This window comes from Tinamus guttatus, unplaced genomic scaffold (assembly GCF_059628265.1).
Source record: "Tinamus guttatus ecotype Peru unplaced genomic scaffold, ASM5962826v1 Tinamus_guttatus_pri_ptg000397l, whole genome shotgun sequence".
Classification (NCBI taxonomy): domain Eukaryota; kingdom Metazoa; phylum Chordata; class Aves; order Tinamiformes; family Tinamidae; genus Tinamus; species Tinamus guttatus.
Genome location: NW_028288931.1, coordinates 2,043,195 through 2,067,851, shown reverse-complemented (window position 1 = coordinate 2,067,851; position 24,657 = coordinate 2,043,195). Strand labels below are relative to the sequence as shown.

The following is a 24,657-nucleotide window of genomic DNA, read 5'->3' as shown; positions in this document are numbered from 1 at the left end:
GTTGAGAGCCAGGACATGGGGCTGAAGAGACCTTCAGCGTGACCCAGTACAGGGATTTTCTGTTCTAACATCCCCCTTTGGCTCCCCTCTATCTGCTCTGCGAGGTTCATTTCTGACTCCTCCTCTGATAAATCTATGGGCAGCTGGACCTGGAATCTCACCCAGTGCCCGGGCAGCCGCCCTTCGTCTTCCTGCCCCGGGGAAGGCAGAGCGGCCGCCGCCGAACCCCAGCCCTGCCGCGAGCTCCAGGGCTAATTATACACACACGGTCTGGCAGGAGCGGGCGTTCGCTAAAGAGATGTCCAAGTAAATGAATCCCGCTCCCAACGGCAGCGTTAACATCGGGGAGATTCCTGGAGGAGATTAAGACATCCCGGATTCATTTTAGATGCTTTGTGAGCCTTACCCTAAATGAGCAGAGGAAAATATAACGCTCTTCTGCCTGAAATTCGGAGGCACCTGTCTTGCCTTATATCACTTGGCAATGGCATTAATTTGCCCGACCTAAAAGAGGTTGTGATTAGTTACCACCACGGTCAGTGGCTCCACCAGCGTAACCCCTGCACGGTCTCCCCATGGTCCCTGCGGTGACATGGTAGGATGCTATATTTAAGACATCAGGATGGGCACTCCAACATGGGGAACATTCTTTTGGGGACAGTCATTCTTGGTGTCATCCACAGGGAAAAGGAAACGCTCCTTTGTCCTTTATCTTCCCTGAGGACAGGCGCTCGCGCTGTGGCTTCACAGGCTGAGCTGTGTATCTGTAAGTAACCTGCTGCTTATATCAAAATGTTATGGCTTTTATCATCAGCTATTGGGTATGAGAGCTTTACTTGAATTGCACCTAGGTGACAGATTATGCTTCATGATTGTATCTGCTTAAAGTCATCAGTGTTTGTCCAATGTTTTCCTTGTGAAAATATTTTGCTTTGCTTCATTTGTTTTTAATCTAGCCTGTTTTATTGATCTATTTAGAAAAGAATATCCTTAGTCAGAAAAGCAATAGACTATAGTTAGTTTTAGCAGATCAGAACTCTGGATCTTTACTAGATACAGAGATTATGAAGCCCTGAATATTTATTCAAAATTATCCAGGGAAAATCTGAGAACAGCCTATAGTAAAAAAGAACAGTAACAATTCCTGACCATGCAAAGAGCAATCTGGTGCCCAGCAGTCATTTTTCAGCCGAAATAGCTCTGAAGGGAGTAGCAGTCTAGGAAATTTGAAAGATACGCTTCTCATAAACATCTGTTTTGTTGTATTTTCTCTCTTGTACTTGCCAACATTTCTGTTATCCAGACAGAAATGGATTCTGTTATCCGATGTCTTCCAAGGATACCCTCTGCTGAGGAATTATTACTATGATAATTCTGTGTTCTCGTGCCGTTTTGGGGTATTTTGCATTTGTCATCTTAACTGTGCCTTACACAGACTATCCTTAAGAGAATTAACAGAAAACTACACCAGTAATATAAGGTGGATTTTTTACATTGTGTACAGTTTTAGAACGAGGAAGGAACGAAACTAAAATCCAGGCAAAAATTTTCCAAGGGAAAATTTCAATCATGACTGCGAGCCAGGGGGAGATTTACAAGTGTGTTGGAACAGACCCCGCTCAGCCACAGTTCCCCCTTCCGACAGACTCGGCTGCTTCTCTAAAGGAACCGAAGCTCTTCGAAGTCCAAAACCTGTTGGGTTTAGGGATTCTGCTGCCGGTTTGTGAACCAGCTGCAGGAAGGAATGAGAGAGGAGGGAGATACCTGCAAGGGATGATGATTCGGGGTTGCTTTGAGAGAGAAACTTGCTTACTTTTGCCCTATATATATATATTTTTTTTTACTCTTTTATACCCTGTTCGTTCAGCCTTGAATGTCAGAGCAAAGTGAGGACTTGATGGCTTATTTGAAAAGCCACATTTTTTTTGTTCTATTCCAGCCACAAAGTTCGGTTCTGACCCCCCAGCATGGGAACCCGGACCTTCTTCCAGCACCGAGAGGAGGAGCAGAAGGAGGAGAGGCAGCAGAGCTTGCACATGACCTCTACCACTAGCAAGAAAAAGTTCAAAACCAGGTAAGTCACAGAGGAAGGGAAATCAGGTCCAGAGAGGACCTTCTAAAACTGTTCCTGGGCATTAAGATTCATTGAATTTTTAATTTATGAATGTATTCAACTTTTTTGCATTCTTGATGCGTGCCTGCCTCTGGAAGTGATGAAGAAGAGACCTTCACCCTTTCAGAATTATCCATAGCAGCTGCCCTGGCCTTGGCCTCCGAAAAACCACCGTAAGTCAGAAATCCTTGTAAATACAAGCCCAGTTTACACCAGCACCTCAGCATAGAAATGTCCCAGGTTCCAGCTCCCTTTTGTTGGAAGCAAAAAGACCAGGTTCAACAAGAGGTTCTTCCTCTGACACGAGGCAGGAGCGCCCGCGATCATACCCAGACCATGGGCGAGCTGCTCTCTCTGTCCTTGGCGCTTTTTTAGATTTAACCAAATGTATGTGCTATGAAACAAAACCCACCGACCAAGCAAAAACTTTACCCTAACTTTTGTTGTCTTTTTAACACTCTCCATTGCAGGGATTACAAGCTAAAAAGAGAAGCTGCCATCCTTGAGCTAGAGCAGAGGGGACAAAAGAGGGTTCGGTTTGGGAATGACATGGAAAAGCTGGAGAAAGAAGTTATCAGGAACTGCAGGCTGCTGCGTGTGAGAGCTGACCGGAAGGCCCTTCGGAGGAAGGTCAGACGTAGGAAGAACTCAGACATTTCTATGGGCAGCAGAAATGCCCCAGGGCTAGAGCTGCCACCACTAAATCCTAAAGCTGATCAGGTTTTAGGACAACCTCAAAACCATGAGAAATAAGGCCAAGATCTTTGCAGCATCATCACATACGTCCCTTTTGTAAATGAATTTGTGTAACTAGAATATCTTCCCTTTGCACCACCTTTTGTTCTGTCCTCGTCCCAGGCTGTCGAAAAGGCGCGGGAGGAGAAGGAACTGGTGGAGCTGCGTGCGGGGAGAGCGCCCATGTTCTGGATCCCGCTCCGAGTGCACGCCGTGTGGGAGCGCATGGAAGTGACGCTGGTGTGCACGGTGCTGGGCTCGCCGCCGCCGCGCGTCACCTGGTACGTGAGTCACCGCGGCTGCGGCGCCAGCTCCGGCCCGGCACGCGCGAGCGCACGGACGCGCCGGCACATCCGCGTCCTGCGGGGAAGAAGGAAGGGAGAGCACAAGAGTTCACAGAAAACACTCTCCATTCTAGCTGCACTGTTGGATTCTGTAAAGAGGAGTATCCAGGGGATGCTGGAGACAGTGGACTGTCCCGAGGGCTCCTTTGGAACAGAGCTGACACTTATGTGCTGAATTGGCACGGAAAGATCGACTTCCTTCTTCCCTGTAGGATACAACTGGGAGCCAGAATCCCCTGCCCGCGCTGAAGTGCACACGTGCACATCATCAAGGCTTCACTACCAACCAGGAGACCATAAAAGCCTGGGCATTAAATTGCCATAGCTGCTGTAATTTGTAAAATCCAAAGCAACCCTTCTATTTACTCAGCTTTGCTTACCTGCAAATCCATAGGAGAACAAGTGCTAGACCCTGGGCCTGACCACTGCCGCCAAGTCCCTGCTCATTCCTCCTTGCAGGAGGTCTGAATTATGCAAACATTTGCATTAAGTAATGACTCTGTAGGCAGCTAACTCTGCTCCTGCCAGAGCTCCTGGTTGCTGTGTCCTCTCAGGACAAGCCCTCTGAAGCATCCAAAGCCTAGAGAGATGCTGAACCTCCCACAGATCCCCAGCAAACACAGGGAAGCCACAGACATCCGCGCAACCCCAGCACGACCTGCAAAGCAGGGAGCATTAACTGAGGAGGGAGCAAGAAGCCCACGCGACCGCTCTGCTGTCGGGTCCTGCTGCACTGGGCACTGCTCATTTTAAAATACGGGTTTCATTGTACCAGTATCATCCCTCTAAAGCGGCGTGCTGCCTTTGTGTCCCACCAGGTTTAAGAATGGAGCCCGTATCGATCCTCGCCTGGCGCCCGCGGGGAAGTACCGGCTCCGGAACGCGTTCGGGACGCTCAGCCTGCACATCGGCAGGTAACGCTGCGCACGTGGCCGCGCGCCGCAGGGCCCACGAACGGGATCCTCCTCGAGCTCCATCTCCTTCTTTGAAGGAAAAACGGCTTCTCAGTTAAAAGGCAGAATCTGCTTCTAAATTCTGGGCTTAAAGGAAATCCCGTGTGAATTTGTCCTGCCATAAGTTATCTCTGTAATTTGAACAAAAAATTAAAACCTAAAGAATATTTTCTTCCAGGTGTTCCATGGAAGATTCCGCCGAATACAGTGTTGAAGTTAAGAATCAATACGGCGAGGCTTATTCATTTGCTACAGTGCTCGTCAGGCGTAAGTAGAAAATGTTCCTTTTGGTTTATATTTTCAAATTCTTTAGATATTTCAACATATTTTTCATGTTGTAAACTATATCATAAGAACATACAAGCACTTTGGAAACCAGAGAGAAGAGTAAGTCCCCTGAATGTATGGGGGGAGAATTTCTCTCCTATTACTGACAGGGTTTAGGCACAACTGCATAAAACAATATTCAGTTACCAGCATCTGATCTATGTAACAGCCTCTCCTTCTCCGTCACTTCTGGACTTGGGCAAAATCTTTCAGATTCCATGTGGACACAGCTGTCCCTCCACACTGCTGGACCTGTACTAAGTTTAGATGGTCACTAAATTTAGATACTTATTTCTTCTGGACTGATATGAAATAGCCATACGTTTCTATACATAACGGTTTGAGAAAGAGTCTGGTGCATTTCTAAAGATTAGCAAGAAACTGAGTAACAAGTAGCGTGGCTTCCAGGGGAATCTCAGTGCCATGTTACATAGGAAACCATCGCTCGCTCTCAAACCAGTAACCGCTGAGAGTTAATACTGGATTTTCTTCTTTGGATCTGTGCTGATCTGAAAAGAACTGGCAGGAACTCTGTATATTCACATTCTGCCCAAGCGAAATTCAGACATATGGAGAGGGAAGGAAGCTATCGGTACGTAGCAAGGGGAATGGTATCAAGCTTTCAGAAATAGTAGTTGGACCTCAGGGGGTCACAATTCCAACACACACGTGCACAGTCACACAGAAGCGCGTGTCAAAAGGGTTGAAGCGCTGTGGTCTGTCACAGAGCGCCGGGACGGGGCTGCTCTCGCGATCCGGGTGCCGGCAGCGCCTGCACTCCATGGGGCCTGAGGCACTTCCCGCTGCCACGAGCCCCCGCTCTCCTCCTTCCGTGCCCCTGCCTAATGCCACCCCAGTAACATGACCCTTCCTTTTGCTATTTGCATTTAACGCTCTGAAAATAGAGAGCCTCCCGGAGCTTAATCCAGCCTCCGCTGGAAACATTCCTGCCGCCCCAGGCGAGCGGCCGGCATCTCTGCGGGGGCCCCACGCTGTCTGCAGCGCCCCGGTGCCAGGGCAGCCTCCCTGCCCCGCGCTCCCACGGCACCAGCTCCTCTCCCTGAGGACGTCTCTGCGGTGAGCACAGGACCCACGAGGGGCTGGCGGCTCCTTCCCGACCTCTTCGGTCATTCACACGCATTCCTCAGGTTTTGCCGATGAGCTCTGCCGCTGTCAGGCTCCATTCATTGAAAACACGAAAGGTTTTATTTTATGTGCAGTTCTTTGGGCTTTAAGGATGGAAACGAGAATGTGGCCATCTCATCCCGTCTAAACGCAACCGTTCTTGGACCCCAGCTCCAAAGTATTTTATTCTGTGCTGCGATCCCTGCAGTTCTCACAGGCTAAAAAGGTTAAGCCACTGCACAAGGTGCCTCCAAAGCATCCAAGGCCGCTGTAATAAATGGTTCAGCAGGAGATTTACAGTCATATCAGTAATTTCCTCTGTAGATATATCCTCGATGTTTGTGAAAGCAAACAGCTGATAAATGGCTTAATAGTTTATCACACAGGTGGCTTATGGTTCACATTAAGTGCTTGTTTGAGGGAACAAAATAATCTACTGAGCATCACCGTATGTTTTAGGGAGGAAGATAAACATTGTTACAAGATTTGCTAAATGTATTTTCTTTTTATCTTACAGAACATTATGGAAAGGAGTCAGGATTTGATTCAGAAATATACAGAAGTGAGTAAATGACTGTTATTATTCCTTAGCAATCTGATTCCTTTTCTCTGAGCTATGGCTTTCCCTATTAGCCTGACTTTGTGTGAGAAGTGCAAGGCCCAGGTACAACTCTGAATACATCATCATCGTCATCGGATGAAGGCTCGGGGAAGTCTCTTTATCATGTTGTATTTTGCTCTTATTTCACAGGATCTCTCCTGGCCAGAGAGGCAGATTTTGCCTTTTCACTGAAACCCTTATTCGCAAGGGAGAAGGAGCCGTTCACCCTTTCCTGTTACTTCTCGTCTGATCTCCTTGAACACCAGCGAGACATCAGCTGGTTCAGAGACGGTTCGTATGCCAAGCTAAGTTTACATGCAGCCAGGAACATACCCTTCCACCTCGCAGCTGTGGCAAAGCAACTTTTTTGTTTAGATTGCAAGCTCTCCATGGACCGTATTTTTGCTCTGTGTTTGTGCACAAATAAAAGTCCATGACTACAACTCGGATGCAGAGTAACAGTATCAGGAGTGTCCTTAAGGTCCCTCCCTTTGCTCTGCATTTTATTCGCATCTGCAACACGCCACCCTGGCCCCACCGGTCAAGAGGAGGCTCCCCTACCCCTTCTCCTACTTCACAGGTGAGTTGCTGCAGGATTCCCCATGCCGGAAATTCCAGTACCAAGACCAGGAGGCTTCTCTGACAGTGTCGTGTGCTTACAAAGAAGACGAGGGCTTCTACAGCATTCGCGTCCCCACGCTGGATGGACACAAAGAACAGACTACTTACGTGTTCGTCAGAGGTACGAGCAAAAACCTAGAGCAAAAGCTCCTTCTCTGCTCCCTTGACATAAAGGAATTCACAACCTCATTCACAAGAAAATGTCTCCCAATTTTCTGCACAGGCAAAATGAGCAGAATGTTCAAATTCTAATTTCAGCTATGACTTAGGTACTAGAAAATGTGACTTGTATTACTGGGGTAGTAATGCATTGCACACTTAAAAATAAGTTACTGTCTGAGTGAAATGATCAGTACGGAAAAGGAAAAACCGTAACCACTCTGGCTTGGTATTTATATAGATGCTGCAGCAGAAACAGCTGGTGCACCTGGATCCCCCCTCAATGTGAAATGCCACGATATAAATAAAGATTGCTTGATAGTTTCTTGGGTACCACCCAGTGATAACGGAGGAAGTCCAATCCTGGGATACTATGTTGAAAGGTCTGTATGTTTATCATCTTAGCGCAAGGCTTCTAACTACGCTGAAGAAAAAAAAAGACGCGGGAACAGCGTGGGCTGTATTTCATTGCAGGTGCGACGCCGGTTCGGAGGACTGGGTGCCCTGCAACGAGGCGCCGGTGCGAACCTGCCGGCTGCCTGTCCTGGGCCTCGCCGCGGGCCGCACGTACCGGTTCCGAGTGAAGGCTCTCAACAAAGCGGGCATCGGCCTTCCCTCCAAGAGCAGCGAGCCCGTGACAACCCACGACCCCAGCGAGAGCCGCAGGGTGACAGGTACGGGCCAGGCCCAGGAAGGGATCCCTGCCAGGGACGCTGTGAGGCTGCAGCTCGCACGCACCACAGTCTGTCTAAATTCTCCTTTTTCCCACAAGACCAAAATACCCCAACGATGACATTCATTGTCTGTGTAAGGAAAGGTAGATAATAGTGTGTGTAATGAAATAACAGAGTTCTGGCTTCTCTCTTTGTATAAGCATCTTTGCTTTGGGCATAACATTGTCCCGTTTTACATTACAGTTATTCCATACGATGGTGGCAGGACGATAGAGATTTCCAAGGATGACTTAGAAGGTAAATTCAAATTTACATGGAGCCCTTCCTCCGGAAGGAAAGTGCTAAAACCTCATTTGCGAACACGAGCTAGGCAGTTAGTACCCTAGTCTCATTATATCAACGAAACTCAGATTTTTAAGTTGCTTTTAAAAATAAAAAATCCTTGTTTTGCAAGATTATAACTGAACTACTGAGCTACGACTGAACTATATCTACAATATTCTGACTTCCTTTAGGACATATTAAAATTCCCTTGCCACCCACCAATGTTCACGCAAGCGAGGTCAGAGAAGATTACGTGGCCTTGGCTTGGGATGAACCAGATCCAAGAGGCAGAGAGCTGCTGAATTACTACGTGGAAAAGGTAAGGAAATAATGCCGTAGAGAAGGGCAGTAGTAGTTGTTGTTCCTGAGACAGAACCTTGTACTTCGCAGATGACCTGCAGCACGGCTCAGTTCTTACTGAGTGTAACTAATTGCTGGTGGCTCTTTAGCGTGGCCTGTGCAAATGAGTTGTCACTGTTCCTAAGGGACAGTTTCCTCCCATCACGAAAGGCCAAGCCGAGCGTATTTCTTCATAGCTCTGGCATAAAGCAGAAGGGAGGCAAAGAAGCTGAACCACCCTTCCCCCGAATGAGACCCCTTGAGAGGTCACTGCGTGGGGAAACCTGGGTTGCGTCTCCAACACTACTCACTGCAGTTTACTGGAGCTAAAATCCCAGCTCTGACATCAACTCAAGTGGGTTTGAAGCTTTCATGAGTTGTAAATCACCACCTTTTTCTTTACAGTCAATTGCAGGCAGCAACGCCTGGCAAATGGTTAATCTGGATATGCCAGTTAATTCCCCAAGATTTGCACTCTTTGATCTTGTTAAAGGAAAATCTTACTGTTTCCGTGTGCGCTCCGTTAACAAGTATGGGATCAGCGAGCCGTCACAGCCCAGCGAGCCCATAACTGCTGGAGCAAAACTGGGTAAGAACTTCATTAATATGCGCTACACTAATGACATGGAGAAGGAGACACACTATCAGCTGAACACATGGGCTCTCTCCCCCTTCTCCTTTAGACTTTACAGTTTATTACTACACGATGGTTGCTTTGATACCAGGAAATCTCTTAAAGCCTTAAATCCTTGCTTAATTACTTTGCAGTTGGTCAGTGAGCAGTGTACATCTATCCAAGCAATGATAGGGGAATTAGATTTAATAAAACAAGAAATCACTGAAGTGTTTACTACAGATATATTGCAGTGTAAGAGCAAGGCCATGCAGGGCAGTGGTGGAAGGACTGAAGGGGCCCATTTGCTGGGGTTCCAGGCAAAACAGCAGTGTTCACTGGTAAAGGAAGAGATGGAAAGATTCATGCTCACGTTTTCTGTATGCAGAGAGATGAGCACTGGTTCCTTTTTTTTTTTTTTTGCACATTTTCCCACATCACAGCTGCTCCAGGGCTCATTCAAACTCTTCAGATCTTCTCCGTATTTCTTCTTTTTTAGCTCCTCTGCCGCCTCCATCTCAGGTTTTAGCCTTCAGAGACACCAAGACATCTGTTGTTTTGCAATGGGATAAGTTAAAAGACGGGCTGGAGCCTCTTGGCTACTACATATATTGCCGGGAGAGCGGGACGGAGGAATGGCAAACGGTCAACAACAAGCCAGTGACATGTACCAAGTGAGTCAGCTCCTAAACCCCGCTGGCAGGACACAGGGTGTCAAGCTCGGATTCCTCTGCTAACGGCTGCAGTCATATTCCAGATAAAAGAACTTCCTTCCCTGCACATGCACAGGCACACACGCATGCGAGCACCATGTCCTACTTTTAGAATGAAATATTGTTCAAATACTCAGGCTTATTTTTATACCCAAAGCTGATGGCAAAATCTGAGTGTATTTTCATACACTGTCCGTGTGCAGAGGGGAGATGCCTTTTGGCATTACTAGAGCCACGTCCATTTTTTTTGCTTGTTTTCCAGAAGAGTAAATTGGTGCCACTCCCAAAAAGGATTTAGAAGATCCTGCTAGTTGCAGGATCAAATATCAGCCAAAAAAGTCCATTTAAAATTCCCATTTATTCTGCTGCTAGAGCCAGCTAGCAGTGTGACAGCATCAGTATCTGATTCATGCTTCCCGACTGATTTAGTAGTGACTGTTTTCTGGGATTCAAGGCACTTTAATCTGAAATGGCAAATAATGTAAGCAGTAACACCTCATTAAAACTGATAGGCTGTCTGTTCAAAAGGCTGTTTGCCTGCACTTCCAACAGCCAAGTGTAAATATACTGATTTTCTCCTAGATTTACTGTTCCTGGGCTGCAGCCTGGAAAAGAGTACGTGTTCTGTGTGAAATCCGTCAGTGAGGCCGGCCTGAGCGAGAGCTCGCCAGAAACAGACCCCATCGTTGTGAGGCCAGCGATCGGTGAGTAACAAACGCTCACATGTACTCTCCAAAAAGTCCCCAAAACATGTGTGTCCTGCACTGCTATTATTAGACGTAGTGGTAACAGTGCTGAGCAGCTAAGCAGTGCAAAGGGGAACTGATTCTCCCATTCCCTGCAGTTTCTGTCATCAATTTTACTTGTCAACAGTGGACATCATAGATAATTAGCAATTTGAATGAGCAGTGTGTTACGTCTTCAGTACTCACTTGGCACTAGGGCAACAGACCGTTTTCAGTGGGGTGTTTTCCTCATGTCTTGAAATCAGCATTGTGATTTTCTCTTGTGCAAACCCATCAGCAATTACACAGAATTACAAAAAAAAAACCCTCCAAATCTTCAGTGTTCTCCCTTATAGCAACCCACTGCTCTCACCTCTTCTGTCAAACTATAAAGCAACATGCAAAAAAAAAAAAAGCCCTGAGACCTGTCCATGACTTTCCTTGTGATATCTGAATAGGAATCTGCTCAGTTGAGAATACTCCTGCCCTGAAAAAATGGTATTAAGGGGCCTTAACACAAACAGCATCGTATTTGACATGAACCCAGAGATTTTCTTGTCTCAGTTCCTGCAGTACCTACATCTCTTTTCCTGATCCCTCACCTCAAACCCGTCCTGAGCTAGATCCTGTTTTCTCTCTCACTTTGCTGTGCAGCTTGTCCATCTGCACCACGGGGGTTTGTCCTTCTGAACTGCGGGAAGACTGACATGACCATTGGCTGGAAACCCCCAAAGCGCAAAGGAGGAACAAAGATTTTGGGCTACTTTCTAGATCAGCACGATGCATCTGAACCAGACTGGCACGAAGTCAATATTCAACCAATTCCTCAACGAGTTTGCAAGGTTTTAATATAACACTATCCTTCTTCAGGCATAGTGCGAATCAGAAAGGGATGAGCTGTTTTTCCCCTTTCAGCTTTTCTAAAACTCTTCATGCCATCACAAGACTCTATCTTGATGACTGCAATTACAAAGCAATTACCAAGCAAGGTTGCAGTAGTAACTGGTTGTGCTTCTGTCCCCAAAGGTGAGCAACCTCGAGGCAGGACACCTGTATGAATTCCGGGCTCGTGCCGTGAACATGGCTGGTGTTGGGAAAGTATCTGAGCCCAGTGACTTGTTCAAATGTGAGGAATGGACAATGCCAGAACCAGGTATGTCTGATCTAAAACAACAGCCAAAAAATATTGCCAGGTATATTAGTAAATCGCCCTACTCTTTTGTCAATCTGAGGGACTTCAGAAACCTACAGAAGTTTAATAATGTTACAGGTGGATCCATGCACTATTTCAGCATCCAGGTACTTTTATAATATCCTTATTTTCAAAGAATGACGAATCTGGATCTAATATCCCAATATCTTTGCATATTACACCGAAAGAAACAACATTAAACCACTTGATGAATGCTCTTTCTGTAGATCATCTGGTGTTTAATTACCACAGATTCCTATGGACCTGCTAGGAAGCTGTTATCACAGAACTCCCAGCCTTCCAATCTGAGACTGAAATGGGGGGCACCCAGTTGTGTTTTTATGTTAATAAAATGTTTGCCTGCCTCCCCTTTGGTGAACAGGCCCTCCCTACGACGTGAGGAGCACTGAAGTAAAAGACACCTCGCTGATGCTCCACTGGGAAGCACCGTTGTACACAGGAGCGGGTCCGGTCACAGGGTATTACGTAGACGTGTGTGAAGAAGGGTCAGAGCAGTGGACGCAAATAAATAAGCAGCCCATAGCCAGCACTCACCTAAAGGTTTGTATGTGCACCTGGGATCCACGCGCTGCTTCTCCTTCAGACTGTGTGAATTCCTGTCAATGTTTCCCGCAGGTGTCAGACCTGGAGACGGGGAAATCCCTTATTTTCCGAGTAAGAGCACTGAACAAGGCTGGAATTGGTCCTCCCTCTCTCCCTTCAGATCCAGTGGTGGTAAAAACCAAACCCGGTATGAAAGCAAGAGTGATCAGATCATCCCTGCTGAACATCTCCCAGTAAAAACATACATATAAATAGCATCTGTTTGTCTGCATCTAGATTTATTCATCAAAATTGTGTTTTTCCATATAGAAAATAAAAGGTTAAGTCAGAAATCCCCAGAAACTAAGCCCTGCCCTGTTCAGGAATGCCCTTATTTTTTCCTCTTACACAGGCGCAAATGAAATAGAACTTGGAGTCGATGAGGAAGGTTTCATTTACATGGCTTTTGAAGCACCCGAAAAGAATGATTCCTCTGAATTTATCTGGTCGAAGGATTATGAAGGACCACCGGATTCTGAGAGAGTCCGAACTGAAGAGAAAGGCAACAGGTGAGCAGAAAATGTACACTGAGAAATTCCTTGTGGTCTCTGGAACACAGAACCCATGAAATGCTGAAAAAAGGCAACATCAAGTGAGATCTGGTGCCCATGAAACCAGGCACCCAGTGCAGTCTTCTGGTCTCAGCACAGAAGCTGCAGCCATCCTATGGCTACAGTTTTGGCCCCACTCTTCAGTGTCACATATAGAGGGCTATGAGTGCTGTATCAGATGTTCCAAATCTATCAAGTATGTATTGTATTCTCTTACAAAAAAAAATCACTTATAAGCAAAATATGACTTATTTTTATTTTTCTTCCTAAGATCTAAGCTCATCCTGAAAGAGCCATCAGAAAAAGATCTGGGGACATATTCAGTGGAGGTCACAGATGTAGATGATGATATCTCTGCCAGCCGTACATTAACACAAGAAGGTAAAAACTAACAATTAACAGGAACAAAAACCTGATGTGCTCTAATTTTATACTGAATGTTTAAAGAAAAGCTCCTCTTAGAAGAATAGAAAGTGATGAACATCACTTCATGGTAATGGTATCCTTAGAAAGATGTTTCTGTTCCTTGAAAGCCCAAGGCCAATTTCTTTTACAGAAAAGACTCCACAGCCCCGAAAGGTAATTTTTCCTTTACCTTTCAGTATTAAGACACAATACAATATCACCGTGATTTAAAATTTCTTAATGTGATCCTTGATTTGGTATTACAAATGTTTTACTCAGACATAATGAAGAATTATTTTCATGATCTCTTCTAGTCCCATCTGCTCTGGAATGTTTTTTACTTTTTTTTTTTTTTTGACATAAGTGAAGATCCATTGGCATATTAAATCATATTGATACAATGGGTTCCTTTTGACCTAGATATATTAGGCTAAACTGACCGCTATTCTTTGCATTTCAGACCTGGACAAGTTACTGAAACGCAGCCATGAAATCAGGAATCCATGTAAGTTGAACCACATCTGTGACAACCATCTGCACCTGCTGGAAGAGGAACCCTGCCACAACCCCACGACTTCAGCTGTGGGATTTGCCTATGAATCCCCCGGGACCTCCCTTCTCCTTGTTTTCCAGTGATCAAGCTCATCTCCGGGTGGAACATTGATGTTCTTGAGAAGGGAGAAGTGCAGCTGTGGCTGGAGGTGGAGAAGCTGTCACCGGCGGCAGAGCTGCACTTGATCTTCAACGCCAAGGAGCTCACGAGTACCCCCGTATGTGCTCTTTAGACCCTGCCATTTGTGTGACTTACTTTGGCCTTCTTTAACAGGGGTACAGCCCCATGTTCCAAATTCCAGGCTTGATTTCCTGCTACACGTGAACAGGAGGCCAGACTTCACTGTCTGATTCTCCAGTTGCCCAGTCCTGGTGGAAGCAATCAACTAGAGAGCGTAATATCAGCAAGAAACACTTCAAGAAAGTCACTCCTTCCCCGCTTTGCTGTTTGCATTGACAGGCTGCTGCTGGCAGAGACTCCCCTTTTGTAAGGGGACTTTGCAATAAGGAGGCTCGTCCAAAGGATTTCACAGATTTTATTACCATTTTTTGTGGTTTTTTTTTAAAGCAATGGGTAGCAAATATATTGAAGGTTTACCCATTGAAAGAACTGTCTGGAGGACTGACGTGGTAATGCTTGAGTACAAAGTACTTTTCAAGCTCTGTATAATGATAATGTTTGCTTAGAGCAAACAAGGCCATAAAGCAGAATGATGGTATTTATGTTTAAGCGTCCGACAGGTTTCGGGGCGTATGTGTGAAAGGTTCAGTAGTGCTTGCATGATGTCAGAGCATGAAACACTCCTCCTCATTACCCACATACGTGATTACATGCCACACATCAGTAATTATGTGCAACACGTCCATTACACTAACACGCACACGGACTCCAATAAGTTGAAAAATCTGTCAAATACAATGAGCGAGAATTCATTGTATCCTGTGGATTTAATGGAAGCTGTTTCCCACAAAAGGGGGAAAGAGCAATAAGCAATTCTACTAAGGTACAGAAACAAATGTAATGAACTTTTTATATGGGAAAAAGAAAGTACTCTTTGGCAAAATTGACTTGGAGGCAACTCCTGGGGCACTGATTATATCAGTTTATTGCCTTCATTGCACCTGTAAGGTGAGGGAAATATATAAGGATACACATATAAAAGGATTGTTTGAATTCCAAGTGCTATAAAAGATGTTGTGCCGGGATGTGGCCTTGAAATAGTTCCTCTGTGGAATTTCTCTAAGCAATTTATCGTATTTGTTTTGTTTTACACAGACACATAAGATAAACTTTGTCAGAGAAAAAGGCCTGGTCGAGCTTATAATCCAGAACTTCTGTGATGATGACAAAGGGATGTACACAGCCCAGCTGCAAGACGGAAAGGCTAAAAATCAATTCACTCTAGACCTTTTGGATGAACGTAAGTGGAAATTTGGGATCAAACATCAGTGGTAAGCTTCCTACGCACTTAAGGTCCTGAGTATTTCCAGGTGACAGCAGGAAAGGGGAGATCAAATATTAAGTTTAGCACATAACTAAAATCTGTAAAATTAACCCTTCCTGATTCTTATCTCTAATATATTTTAAAATTATCCTTCCTCGTCTGCACGGGGATCAGAGGTAACTGATGCACCAGAGATGTCTTATAAACACATATCACAGCTCTCATGATAATACCTTTCCCAATCAGAAACCTCTACTGGGTAGAAAAGTAGATTTTTACTGACTTTGATCATTGCTGTTCTTGCAGGTTTTGACAAAGTCTTAGAGGAGGCTCGTGCAAAACGGAGAGAATGGAAGAAAAAGCAGGGTATGATAACCTGAAGGCTAATGACTTGCCAAAACTACTATTATTTGGAGGGCAATATCTGAGCAAAGCTATTTTACTGAGTGCTCTAAACAGTCTTCTTTACTGTCCTTTTTTCACTGCTTTATTTAAGCTGATTGATGCACTAGGATAAAAGTCCTCATTTTAAGATAATCTCCTGACTTGAAAATCAAAATATCCTCTGAATCAGTGCGGTAATGCAGAACATTCTTGAATTCTGAAAATTATCTAGCTTAACTATTTACCCTGTAGTTGATCTACTCATTTGCCTTGCAGAAAACAGGGCTATTCTAATATGTCCAAAAAACCAACCAATACCTTCCTCCCTGCACTAGTCTTATACTAATGAATAAGGAAGTTTGTTAAACAGTCCTTTCAGAGAAAACTGTTACTGGAAGGATTATTATTGGGATTCACCACTAGATGGTGGCATTTCAGTACATAATTCTTGTAAAACCTTTGGAAATCCAGAGCAAAAGGCATTTATTTTCTTTTGCAGGTCCACATTTTATAGAAAACTTGAAATGGAAGGTTACTGAGAACTGTGAAGTACTGCTTACCTGCAAGGTACTTATAGCCATATAATTCACAGTGTGCAGATGAATCCCTATATCATTGTATTTTAGATTTGAATTTTCGGGCATGGTGTGAACAGTGCTCATTCAAATGTTACTTGCAAGCCACTGAAAGGTAAGAGTTAATATATCTTGGATTAAAATTTTATCAGAGAAGGAAATTTTCCAGACTCTTTGGCAATCCTCCAAGGAAATGGAGTTCCTTATTGGAAATATGTGTAGGCATTCAGAAAGAAAATATGTTTGGCATCCTGACTTCTAAATCTTCACTTCAAACAGGCAGCAAACCTGAAAAAGGACACCAGCTTTCAGTGGTTCTTCAATAAGAAGGCTCGAACAGGCGGCGTGTTTGACCAGCAAACAGGGATAGGAACTCTTCGGATTAAAAAGGTGAGAACTACAGAGCACTTCAGAAGCTTTGCTGATGTCACTTAAACATGTCAAAAATATGGATGGATCTTATTAATAACATTCAGAGTATGTTTTGGGTACTGCCCACTACATGAAAGAAACTGAACAAATACCAAAGAAAGCATAAAACATCAGTCAGTTAAAGTTATAGCCCAACAGAGCTGAAATAGAAATGAGATTTTTTTTTGCCTATTAGAATTTTAGCTTATTCTGCAAATGGTTAAAAAGGAAAGTGAGGGCTCTTCAGCTTTTCAGATTAAACTGGTTTTGATTTTTCATCGTGATTTCCCACACCAGAAAGGGCACTCAGTGCTACCAGGTGACATAGGACACATGTATGTATGTATGTACATATACATTTATTTGCCAGATAACCAAAGCAGATGAGGGCCAGTACAAAGCAGTTGTTTCAGACGACCGAGGAGAGGACGACACCCAACTGGATCTCACAAAAGGAGGTAAGAGAATGTTGTATCAGGCAATATTACACATTACAGACCCTGGGATTCAAACTGGGTTTAGAAACAAGTTTCCTAACTTTCTACCACACTGATAGTCACCACAGTATCTGCATGCATCTACAGAAATCAAAATCTACATTAAAAAATCACTAGCTAGATTCAAAGAGCTTCCCGATCTTCTATAGCATATATATGCACCAGATCAGTTATGACCACAATATAAATTCTGCCATGCATAGGATTAAAAGTTCGTTAATGTTTCAGTCACTTCAACTCAGCAACAATCAAAAGATTGCACTTTCCAAGATTAAATATTACCCTGGCATCTGGACTCTATCATTTAAACCTGATACATACATCTGTGTGCCGTGACACTCTGTTGCACTGAGTGTTAAGGAAGACAGGAGCATCTAAATATAACAAGAAATCCCCAGCATCTAAAAATAAATCAGTTACTGGCAAGAACCTCAGACCCTGTAAGCTTCCCAAAAAAAGACAATGAATAACTATTATATATAATACATTCTAAACATAAGGAAATTAAGTTGGTAGTTGAAACATGTTTTGTTAAATGCTATAATTATAGATACTTAACCATCTTTATGTCCTGCAGCTTTTGAAGACCTTCTCAAGGAGCTGTGCAGGATCAGTGGTATGTCCTTTATTCACCAGCTGATATTGCTTCTATAGCAATAGAAGAGGAGGGAGATGAGGTGCCATGATCAGAGCAACCAACAGCTCTGGAAGTGACACTGGATTTGGACAGAGAGGTTAATCCTTAACCTCTTAAGCACAATAGTATTGATTAAATATTCCTTTAGCATTAGAAGCACCTTCAAACTGAGGAGGAAATTGTTCAATAAACAGCAGATTGGGCACGGAAAGAAGCATTAGTAAAGTCAGGATTACATGAGGTTGTGAAAGAAAGACTACTTCCACCTCAAAAGAGAGGCGTTATTTCATATTCCAGCATCAAAGCAAACAGAGATCCAAGTCACTTGTCTACAAGACGTGACTGCTGAGAACAGCAACGGCTGAGCTAGTGGTGAACCCTGTCTACACGAGACACTGACATTTCTGTACTGGCTGCTGGGGAAAAGACCCATGGCCTTCACGAGGTAGAACACCCCCTAGCTGGCCCCGTCCTCCAGGCAGAAATGTTAATAATTGCTTGGGATTTTGCTTGCATAATATGTAAAATTACACAGACTTCCTTGGTTATCTTCCTGAATTCCAATCATTTAATCCATTAGCTCTTTCTGCTACACCTCTGAAAATTCAGCCTACTGAAGAAGGCATCAAAATCTACACTGATGTGAAGTACTACACAGACTACATGAAAACAACGTGGTATCACCTGTAAGTCCCCAAAAGATACTTGCAAGGCTGCTGTTTAGCGCTGAGATTAAGCACGCTGGGCCTAAGCCTGCAGCTTTTAAAGGCAATGGGAGATTTGTCAAGTAATGGATGAAACCTGAAAGGGCTGAAAACTCTCCCTGGAGTATGTGTGGGCTTCTAAAATAAGCAGTCCTGTTATTTGTATCTTAGCACTGCACAAATATTTACAAGCGGTCACCTTTACTAGAATAATCATGATGCACTTGAGGGACTGCTCAGTCTCAAGCGTCCTGGTTGCAGATAGGAGAGGCAGTTATTGTGTGTTAAGCCCTTTGATTCTACTACTTTACACCTCTGATTGCTTTACCCCACTCTGACTCACAAATATTCCCAAATATTACAGGATTATTTCCAAACACCAATTACCTTAGTTGCATAGCATCCTGGTAAAAGAGAGAAACACCATTTTACAAGACCCTTCCTAAAGATATACACGAGGACAATTTTAATGATGCTCAAGAGCTCAACCCTTACAAATATTTGATGTCTAAATTCTGTCCTCTCTTAAATAAGAACAAGGAGCTCTACTGTAGAGCGTGCAGAGCTCCAACAAAATGCCTAAAAGAACAGAGGTGCCTAGTGAGATTTTCAAAAGCAACTGCATATATAACTGTTGGTGAAAATAGCAGGGAAGTGCTGACTCCAATCTCTTGTTCTAATCAGTAGATCTAAAGAAAATGTTAGTCTTCTAATTTATGCAGTTCTGCTTCAATGATACTGAACTGATATAATGTTTACTTAGGGAGAAACGTCTAGAAAGTCGTGACAGACTGAAAACTGGCAGTACAGGGAATCAGATCTGGCTTCACATACTGAACCCCACAGAGGCAGATAAAGGAAAATATACCCTGGAGTTATTTGATGGGAAAGACTCACGCAAACTCACAACCGACTTGTCTGGACAAGGTGAGCTAACTGTTACAGGAAGGAGATGCTGCCTTCCAAGCTTCCACCCGATAACTCCTCTCCCTGATTTGAGATGGAGCTGCAGCTCTCACATTCATGCCATGAAATAGGGTTAAGAAGGACAGCGAAGCACACAGAGAATTGTCAAAGGAAATGTGGGGACAGGAAGGCAGGAGCAAGCAGCAGAAAGGCCTGAAGCCCTTGGGGAGTCTTTTGGGAGGGAAGGATGAGTGGGCAGCTGCTGCTCCTGGGATGTGTCCTGATTCCTCCATAGGCCAACGGGACTTGCAGGTGGCATCTCGGAGAGTGTGGCTTCAGGTCCACAAAAACTTCTCCCAGCCACTCAGAGAAGGCTCTTTTCTTCCTCAGCACTAAAAAAAAAAAATACCCTTTTTGTTTTGCAGCCTTTGAAGATGCCCTGGCTGAGCACAGAAGGCTAAAGTGAGTTTCTGCCCACGTATATTCACAGCTAAGATAATCCATTTTGGGTGTTGCATTCTGTGGTGGTCATCTAGTAGCATGGATAGCAGGGTGGGGAAAAGTGAAGGTTGGAAAAAATCATTAACAAATACATCATTAGCCCAGAATAACTTGCATGCTCGATAACTGTGAACGATCAGGCATCCCTTTTTTTTTTTTTTTCAATTTCAAAAGTACAACTATCTATACCCTTTAGAGAATAAACTTCCTTTCAAGAGCACTGAGAATATATACCTAGTAAGCAAAACCACTATAATTGTCTCTCTCCTTCACTTTCAGAGAAGCAGCAGTAGCAGAAAAGTGTAAGTAAATTAATATTGTATGTTTTCTTCTGCTAAACAAAGCCGAGCGACAGGTAAAATTAAGGGGTCATGTTTGCTCATTCCCAGGTCGTGCCAGAGTCGTTCAAGGCCTGCCAGATGTGGCCACCATCATGGAGGATAAGGTAACATTGAGTAACTGTTCTTGCAACTGGCCTTGGCCCAGCAGAAAGGCCCGAGCTGCTGCTTTTCCCTATGGCACATTCCTAGGCAGGCTGGCTGCAGCTCTGCCTGAGCTGCTGCAAGAGCCATGGGCCAGGGGTGATACTGTCCACAGGACTCCTACCACTCCCCAAGTGACAGAAATGACATGTAATCGAGGACAATTATTTGCTTGAAGCCACAAACTGGACAGTGAAGTTCGGTCCAGTTGTGATGTATCAACTTTAAAAATGGTAGCTACCTTGTAAGAATCATTGTATAAAACAAAGATTCAAGAGAAAAGTATGTGTGCTACTTGATGAATACTACAGAGTGATCAGTTCTAAGTCTGATCAGAACAAAGGAGGTTACAAATCAGCAGGCTTTATGGATATTTATTTATACTGTTTTTTCTTTTTTCTTCCTTTCACATTGACAGAATTTCTTTGCTCATTTATGCCTTCATAATCTATGTCTGCTATCTGTTTTACAACAGACCCTGTGTTTAACTTGCTGCGTATCTGGAGATCCTTACCCAGAAATCACATGGTTCAAAAACGAGAAGGTTATTGTCTTTAAAGATCGTTATAAAATGGACGTGAAGGGGTCAGTCGTCACAATTACCATTGATAAAGTCTGCAACGAAGACACAGGAAAATACAGCATCTATGTCAAGAACAAATATGGTTCTGAAACAGGGCAGGTTACTATAAGTGTTTACAAGCATGGAGAGATACCAATTGGGGTGGAAGCAGAGTAAATCTCATGTGGGAGTGTACCCGAACAGCCTAAATGAATTAGGCATCTACAATTAATGGAATTTAAAAGGAATTTAACACTTTCTGATTTCTTCGAATGTTTCAGCCCTATAACTCAGGCTCATGTTTCTCTGCCTTATCAAAGCATCTGTAAACAGATCTGTGGAAAACCTCCAAAACCCTAACAAAATAATTCTACTCTCCTAGGCCAGATTCTTATTTTTATGTATGTAGCTTGTGTGTATGTGTATGCATGGTTGTGCACACATGTGTATTCAGTTTACAGTGTAACTATTTCCTAGTCAGTAGTGCTGCATGGAAAATACCAGGTGATTTGCGTATACAAGAAATATGCTGTGTTTTTTTTTGTATTAAACCCACGTATGTCAATGATTATCTTGTAGCTGACAAATGCTTATGTGTATATTATTAAACGCACACCTTGGGTACCACTTAAGCACAGTAGTCAAGTATGTATCAATGTTGCAATGGGCTGGCCTATCGCCTGCTCCGAAGCCACAACTACACTCTCAGCTTCTGTCAGTAAAACCATGTCAGCAAGAACCAAACTGTTTCTCTAATCCGACTTTGGAAGAATAAAACAGATGCTAGCATGTCTAAGAGAAATGTGTTCTTGGAATGAAGAGAGAGCTGGACTTCAACATTCATTCCATTTTGGAACAACTGCCGATTTGTGTGTGAATTTTCTTTGAAATTACATACTAAAAAACAGTTTTGAATTTGTAAGTAAAAATTCAGCTTTGTTCTTCTATTCAAAGAGAAGAATTACTGACCAGTATGGAGAAATAAAAGTTAACTTACAAAGGTCAGTTACCCCGGGGCTGCAGGCTTTATTTGAATTAAGCAATATCATGTCAGGGCACACATAATCTAATGAATGATTTCCAAAGTCAATAATCATTCTTGCACAGACAGCAAGGAATATACTCACTAGTTATTATGAGTTAGGTATTCTTGGTGCAATCTGTGAGAACAAAAACAATGAATCCTGTTTATTTCTTTAATTTCAGTCCCCAAGCTGTGTTCCATATTTTATTTTACCTTCACCCATCTGCCTATGAAGTGATAAAAAAAAACAAAAAAACGAAATTAGCAGAGTTAAATGCACATTACTGACATCTGTGGATGAAGTCATATCTAACTGTCCCACTAGGATATGATTTTCTATGTGCTCAAGTGATAGGAGGACCACAATTCCAGAAGCAGCAGCCGTGGAGTTTATTCCCACCACTGCAGTTCCATGTGCGCACGGTGCAAACACTGTAGTAATCAGGAAGCCTCTAGCCTAGTTCTTAGCTCGCATCTACTGTAAATTACACCATTTTATCTGAAGAAGTGTATGTCAGCACAGAAAATACATTCAAGAGGTCGTGAACAAAAGGAAAACAGATTAATCAATGCCACCCTTCACAACAATTATAAATCATATAGCTAGATCAGTGACCCACCATAAACAGGAATCCCAAAACATTTGGTCAAGGTAACACCTCCTACAAAGTGGAATGAACTAGAGGTTATGATCATTAAGAACAAATAGATGATTAATAATTGTTACTTCGGTTAATAATTACCTGATCATCTCACACTCTGGGCTGGCTTTTTCCTTACCATAAATAGCATCCAAACGAGCAGGGAGTTCTCTCACTTTCCTGCTAGCATCCACATTGCATTACAGCATCCACAATGGCATTCAATGGGACCTGGCAGGTCTACGCCCAAGAGAACTATGAAGAGTTCCTGAAAGCCATCGGTAAGTGCCTTAGTCCTTTGGAAACACTTCCTTGCATGCTAACATTGCACCTTGCTCAACAACATCTTTTATTACAGTGACTCAAGGTTTCTTTTTGTTTGTGTGACAAACAAGCCCTATCAGACATGTCAAGTCTGTTTCAGAAAGGGAAAGAAGCTGAAAATTGCACAGATCAATGTAGAAAGGTTACAGATAAACCCAAGATTTCTGTCTTGACATAAGATTAACTCCCTCATAAAAGAGGACATGCATCATAAGTTGATTTGTTTCCATTTACCTCTAATTTTCTTAGTACTTTTAACCACAAGCAAGTTGTGAATGACATAAAACTTCCCAAGCTGTATAAGCAGTGCAGGCACTTTCTATAGCATTAGTGACTAAATACATGTAATAGCTGTTTAGTCATCTCTAAAAAATTAATTTGGTCGTTATAACTTAGTGGGTGACTAGATTAATAAACGTGTCTGAACCAAAACCTTTAATACTAATGATGAATCTTCCAGATCACACTAGAGAGAGACTGATGAGAGACTTTGAGGTCACTTGCACTGCTGCATCTTTGCACAGATAACCCCATCTTCTCTCTGCCTGGAAGGCTCTTGCATCAACAGAGAAGAGCATTTAGTATTATATATGTATATATATATATAAACTTCAGAAATGTTATTTTTTGCTCTTTTTACAGCACTGCCAGCTGATCTCATCAAGGTTGCTAAAGATATTAAGCCTACTATTGAAATACAACAAAAAGGAGACGACTTTGTTGTGACATCAAAAACACCCAAGCAATCTGTAACAAACTCATTTACACTTGGAAAAGAGGCTGACATTACTACTATGGATGGCAGAAAGCTAAAGGTAACATATGTCAGGAATAGGTGCATTTCTAGTCATCTTATAATCTAGTTTTAGTGCACAAGTAAAATTTATTGTACTGTTTCCATTAGCAAAAATAGTGTATACACATGCATTTGTATTATTTCAACTGACAGAAATGCTTTGCTGAAACTCTTATGAAAATGCTGTGGTCTTCCATTTCAATTAGCAGACATGGTTATGAAATTTCCATATCACCTGCATTTATTTTACACTTGAATATGTAGTCACCTACTTATTTTAACTGAATTTCAAAATCTCCACTTTTAAAAATATATTTTTAAATCTGCTTCAACAGTGCACTGTGACCATGGTAAATGGAAAGCTTGTGTGCAAATCAGAATCCTTCTATCACGAGCAGGAAATTACAGGAAACGAAATGGTGGAGGTAAGTATTTGGAAAACAATGGTGCATTAGGAAAAATGCTGAAAGAAGTTAATTGTAAGTTGTTCCTTACTGACTACGAGCTTTTCTAAGGAGTTAACCTCATCGGGCTCCTAAAAAGTGTCCACTTGGGTAAAAGTTACTACATGAAGCACAGCTAACTATAGTATAGTTATGTATCTTGGACAATTTCTTGAGATCATTCGGAGTATTTTCTAACATCAAGTAGGCGAAACATCACACAAAAGAACCCATCAGGGTTGAATCTTTCTGGTTTTGTAAGAGACCAATTTCCTCAGTATGAAGGTTACAGATACATTTATAGGCAAGTGCTACAATTGCATTTTCTTGTACAATATGGATTTTAAATGAACTTCAGAAACATCTAGTCACTTGGCTATAAATAGACTTCCCAAAGTCTAAGGGAAAAACAAATTGTGCATATTTGTCATTTACAGCGTTTGACCGTTGGTGGAGCAACACTTGTCAGAAGAAGCAAGAAAGTCTGAAGACAAATCCACTTTCTTTGAGACATTTTTTACATACCTAAATAAAGTGCACCTTCCAGTGGTGTGATCGTTGTTATCTGAAAGAATAGTACAGAAAGTCATTATTTCTACTATCTCCTATCTATTTCTCCTATCCTTTCACATACGAGTGCCTTCCCATCTTAAGAC

General features: G+C 43.0%; 2 protein-coding genes across 2 annotated transcripts; both read left to right on the top strand.

The window, feature by feature from the left end:
- The first annotated feature begins 1,929 nt into the window (after positions 1-1,929).
- Positions 1,930-21,036, top strand: MYOM3 (myomesin 3). Its single transcript, XM_010224780.2, has 36 exons — positions 1,930-2,074; positions 2,212-2,286; positions 2,584-2,743; positions 2,972-3,129; positions 4,011-4,106; positions 4,324-4,412; positions 6,115-6,159; positions 6,349-6,489; positions 6,779-6,940; positions 7,220-7,361; positions 7,453-7,652; positions 7,896-7,949; positions 8,168-8,295; positions 8,721-8,904; positions 9,428-9,602; positions 10,224-10,345; positions 11,021-11,208; positions 11,393-11,519; positions 11,941-12,119; positions 12,195-12,309; positions 12,514-12,670; positions 12,984-13,093; positions 13,578-13,622; positions 13,751-13,887; positions 14,946-15,090; positions 15,421-15,480; positions 15,998-16,065; positions 16,353-16,463; positions 16,855-16,942; positions 17,559-17,597; positions 18,199-18,304; positions 19,086-19,249; positions 19,654-19,690; positions 20,009-20,031; positions 20,119-20,174; positions 20,687-21,036. Exons 1-36 carry the CDS (start codon positions 1,968-1,970, stop codon positions 20,948-20,950), a joined length of 4,257 nt encoding a protein of 1,418 aa, XP_010223082.2. The 5' UTR covers positions 1,930-1,967; the 3' UTR covers positions 20,951-21,036.
- A 1,604-nt stretch (positions 21,037-22,640) lies between these two features.
- Positions 22,641-24,507, top strand: LOC104577325 (fatty acid-binding protein, liver). The gene is made up of 4 exons (XM_010224779.2): positions 22,641-22,719; positions 23,405-23,577; positions 23,894-23,983; positions 24,439-24,507. The coding sequence occupies exons 1-4, from the start codon at positions 22,653-22,655 to the stop codon at positions 24,487-24,489; spliced, it is 381 nt and encodes a 126-aa protein (XP_010223081.1). The 5' UTR covers positions 22,641-22,652; the 3' UTR covers positions 24,490-24,507.
- Positions 24,508-24,657: the final 150 nt, after the last annotated feature.

Bases quoted from the DNA above. Each gene is read 5' to 3' on its own strand.
- MYOM3 (XM_010224780.2), top strand. From the start codon at position 1,968: ATGGGAACCCGGACCTTCTTCCAGCACCGAGAGGAGGAGCAGAAGGAG. The intron at 17,598-18,198 runs GTATGTCCTTTA...TTAATCCATTAG, and splicing joins GGAGCTGTGCAGGATCAGTG to CTCTTTCTGCTACACCTCTG. The intron at 19,250-19,653 runs GTGAGCTAACTG...TTTGTTTTGCAG, and splicing joins AACCGACTTGTCTGGACAAG to CCTTTGAAGATGCCCTGGCT.
- LOC104577325 (XM_010224779.2), top strand. From the start codon at position 22,653: ATGGCATTCAATGGGACCTGGCAGGTCTACGCCCAAGAGAACTATGAA. The intron at 22,720-23,404 runs GTAAGTGCCTTA...CTCTTTTTACAG, and splicing joins AGAGTTCCTGAAAGCCATCG to CACTGCCAGCTGATCTCATC. The intron at 23,578-23,893 runs GTAACATATGTC...CTGCTTCAACAG, and splicing joins TGGATGGCAGAAAGCTAAAG to TGCACTGTGACCATGGTAAA.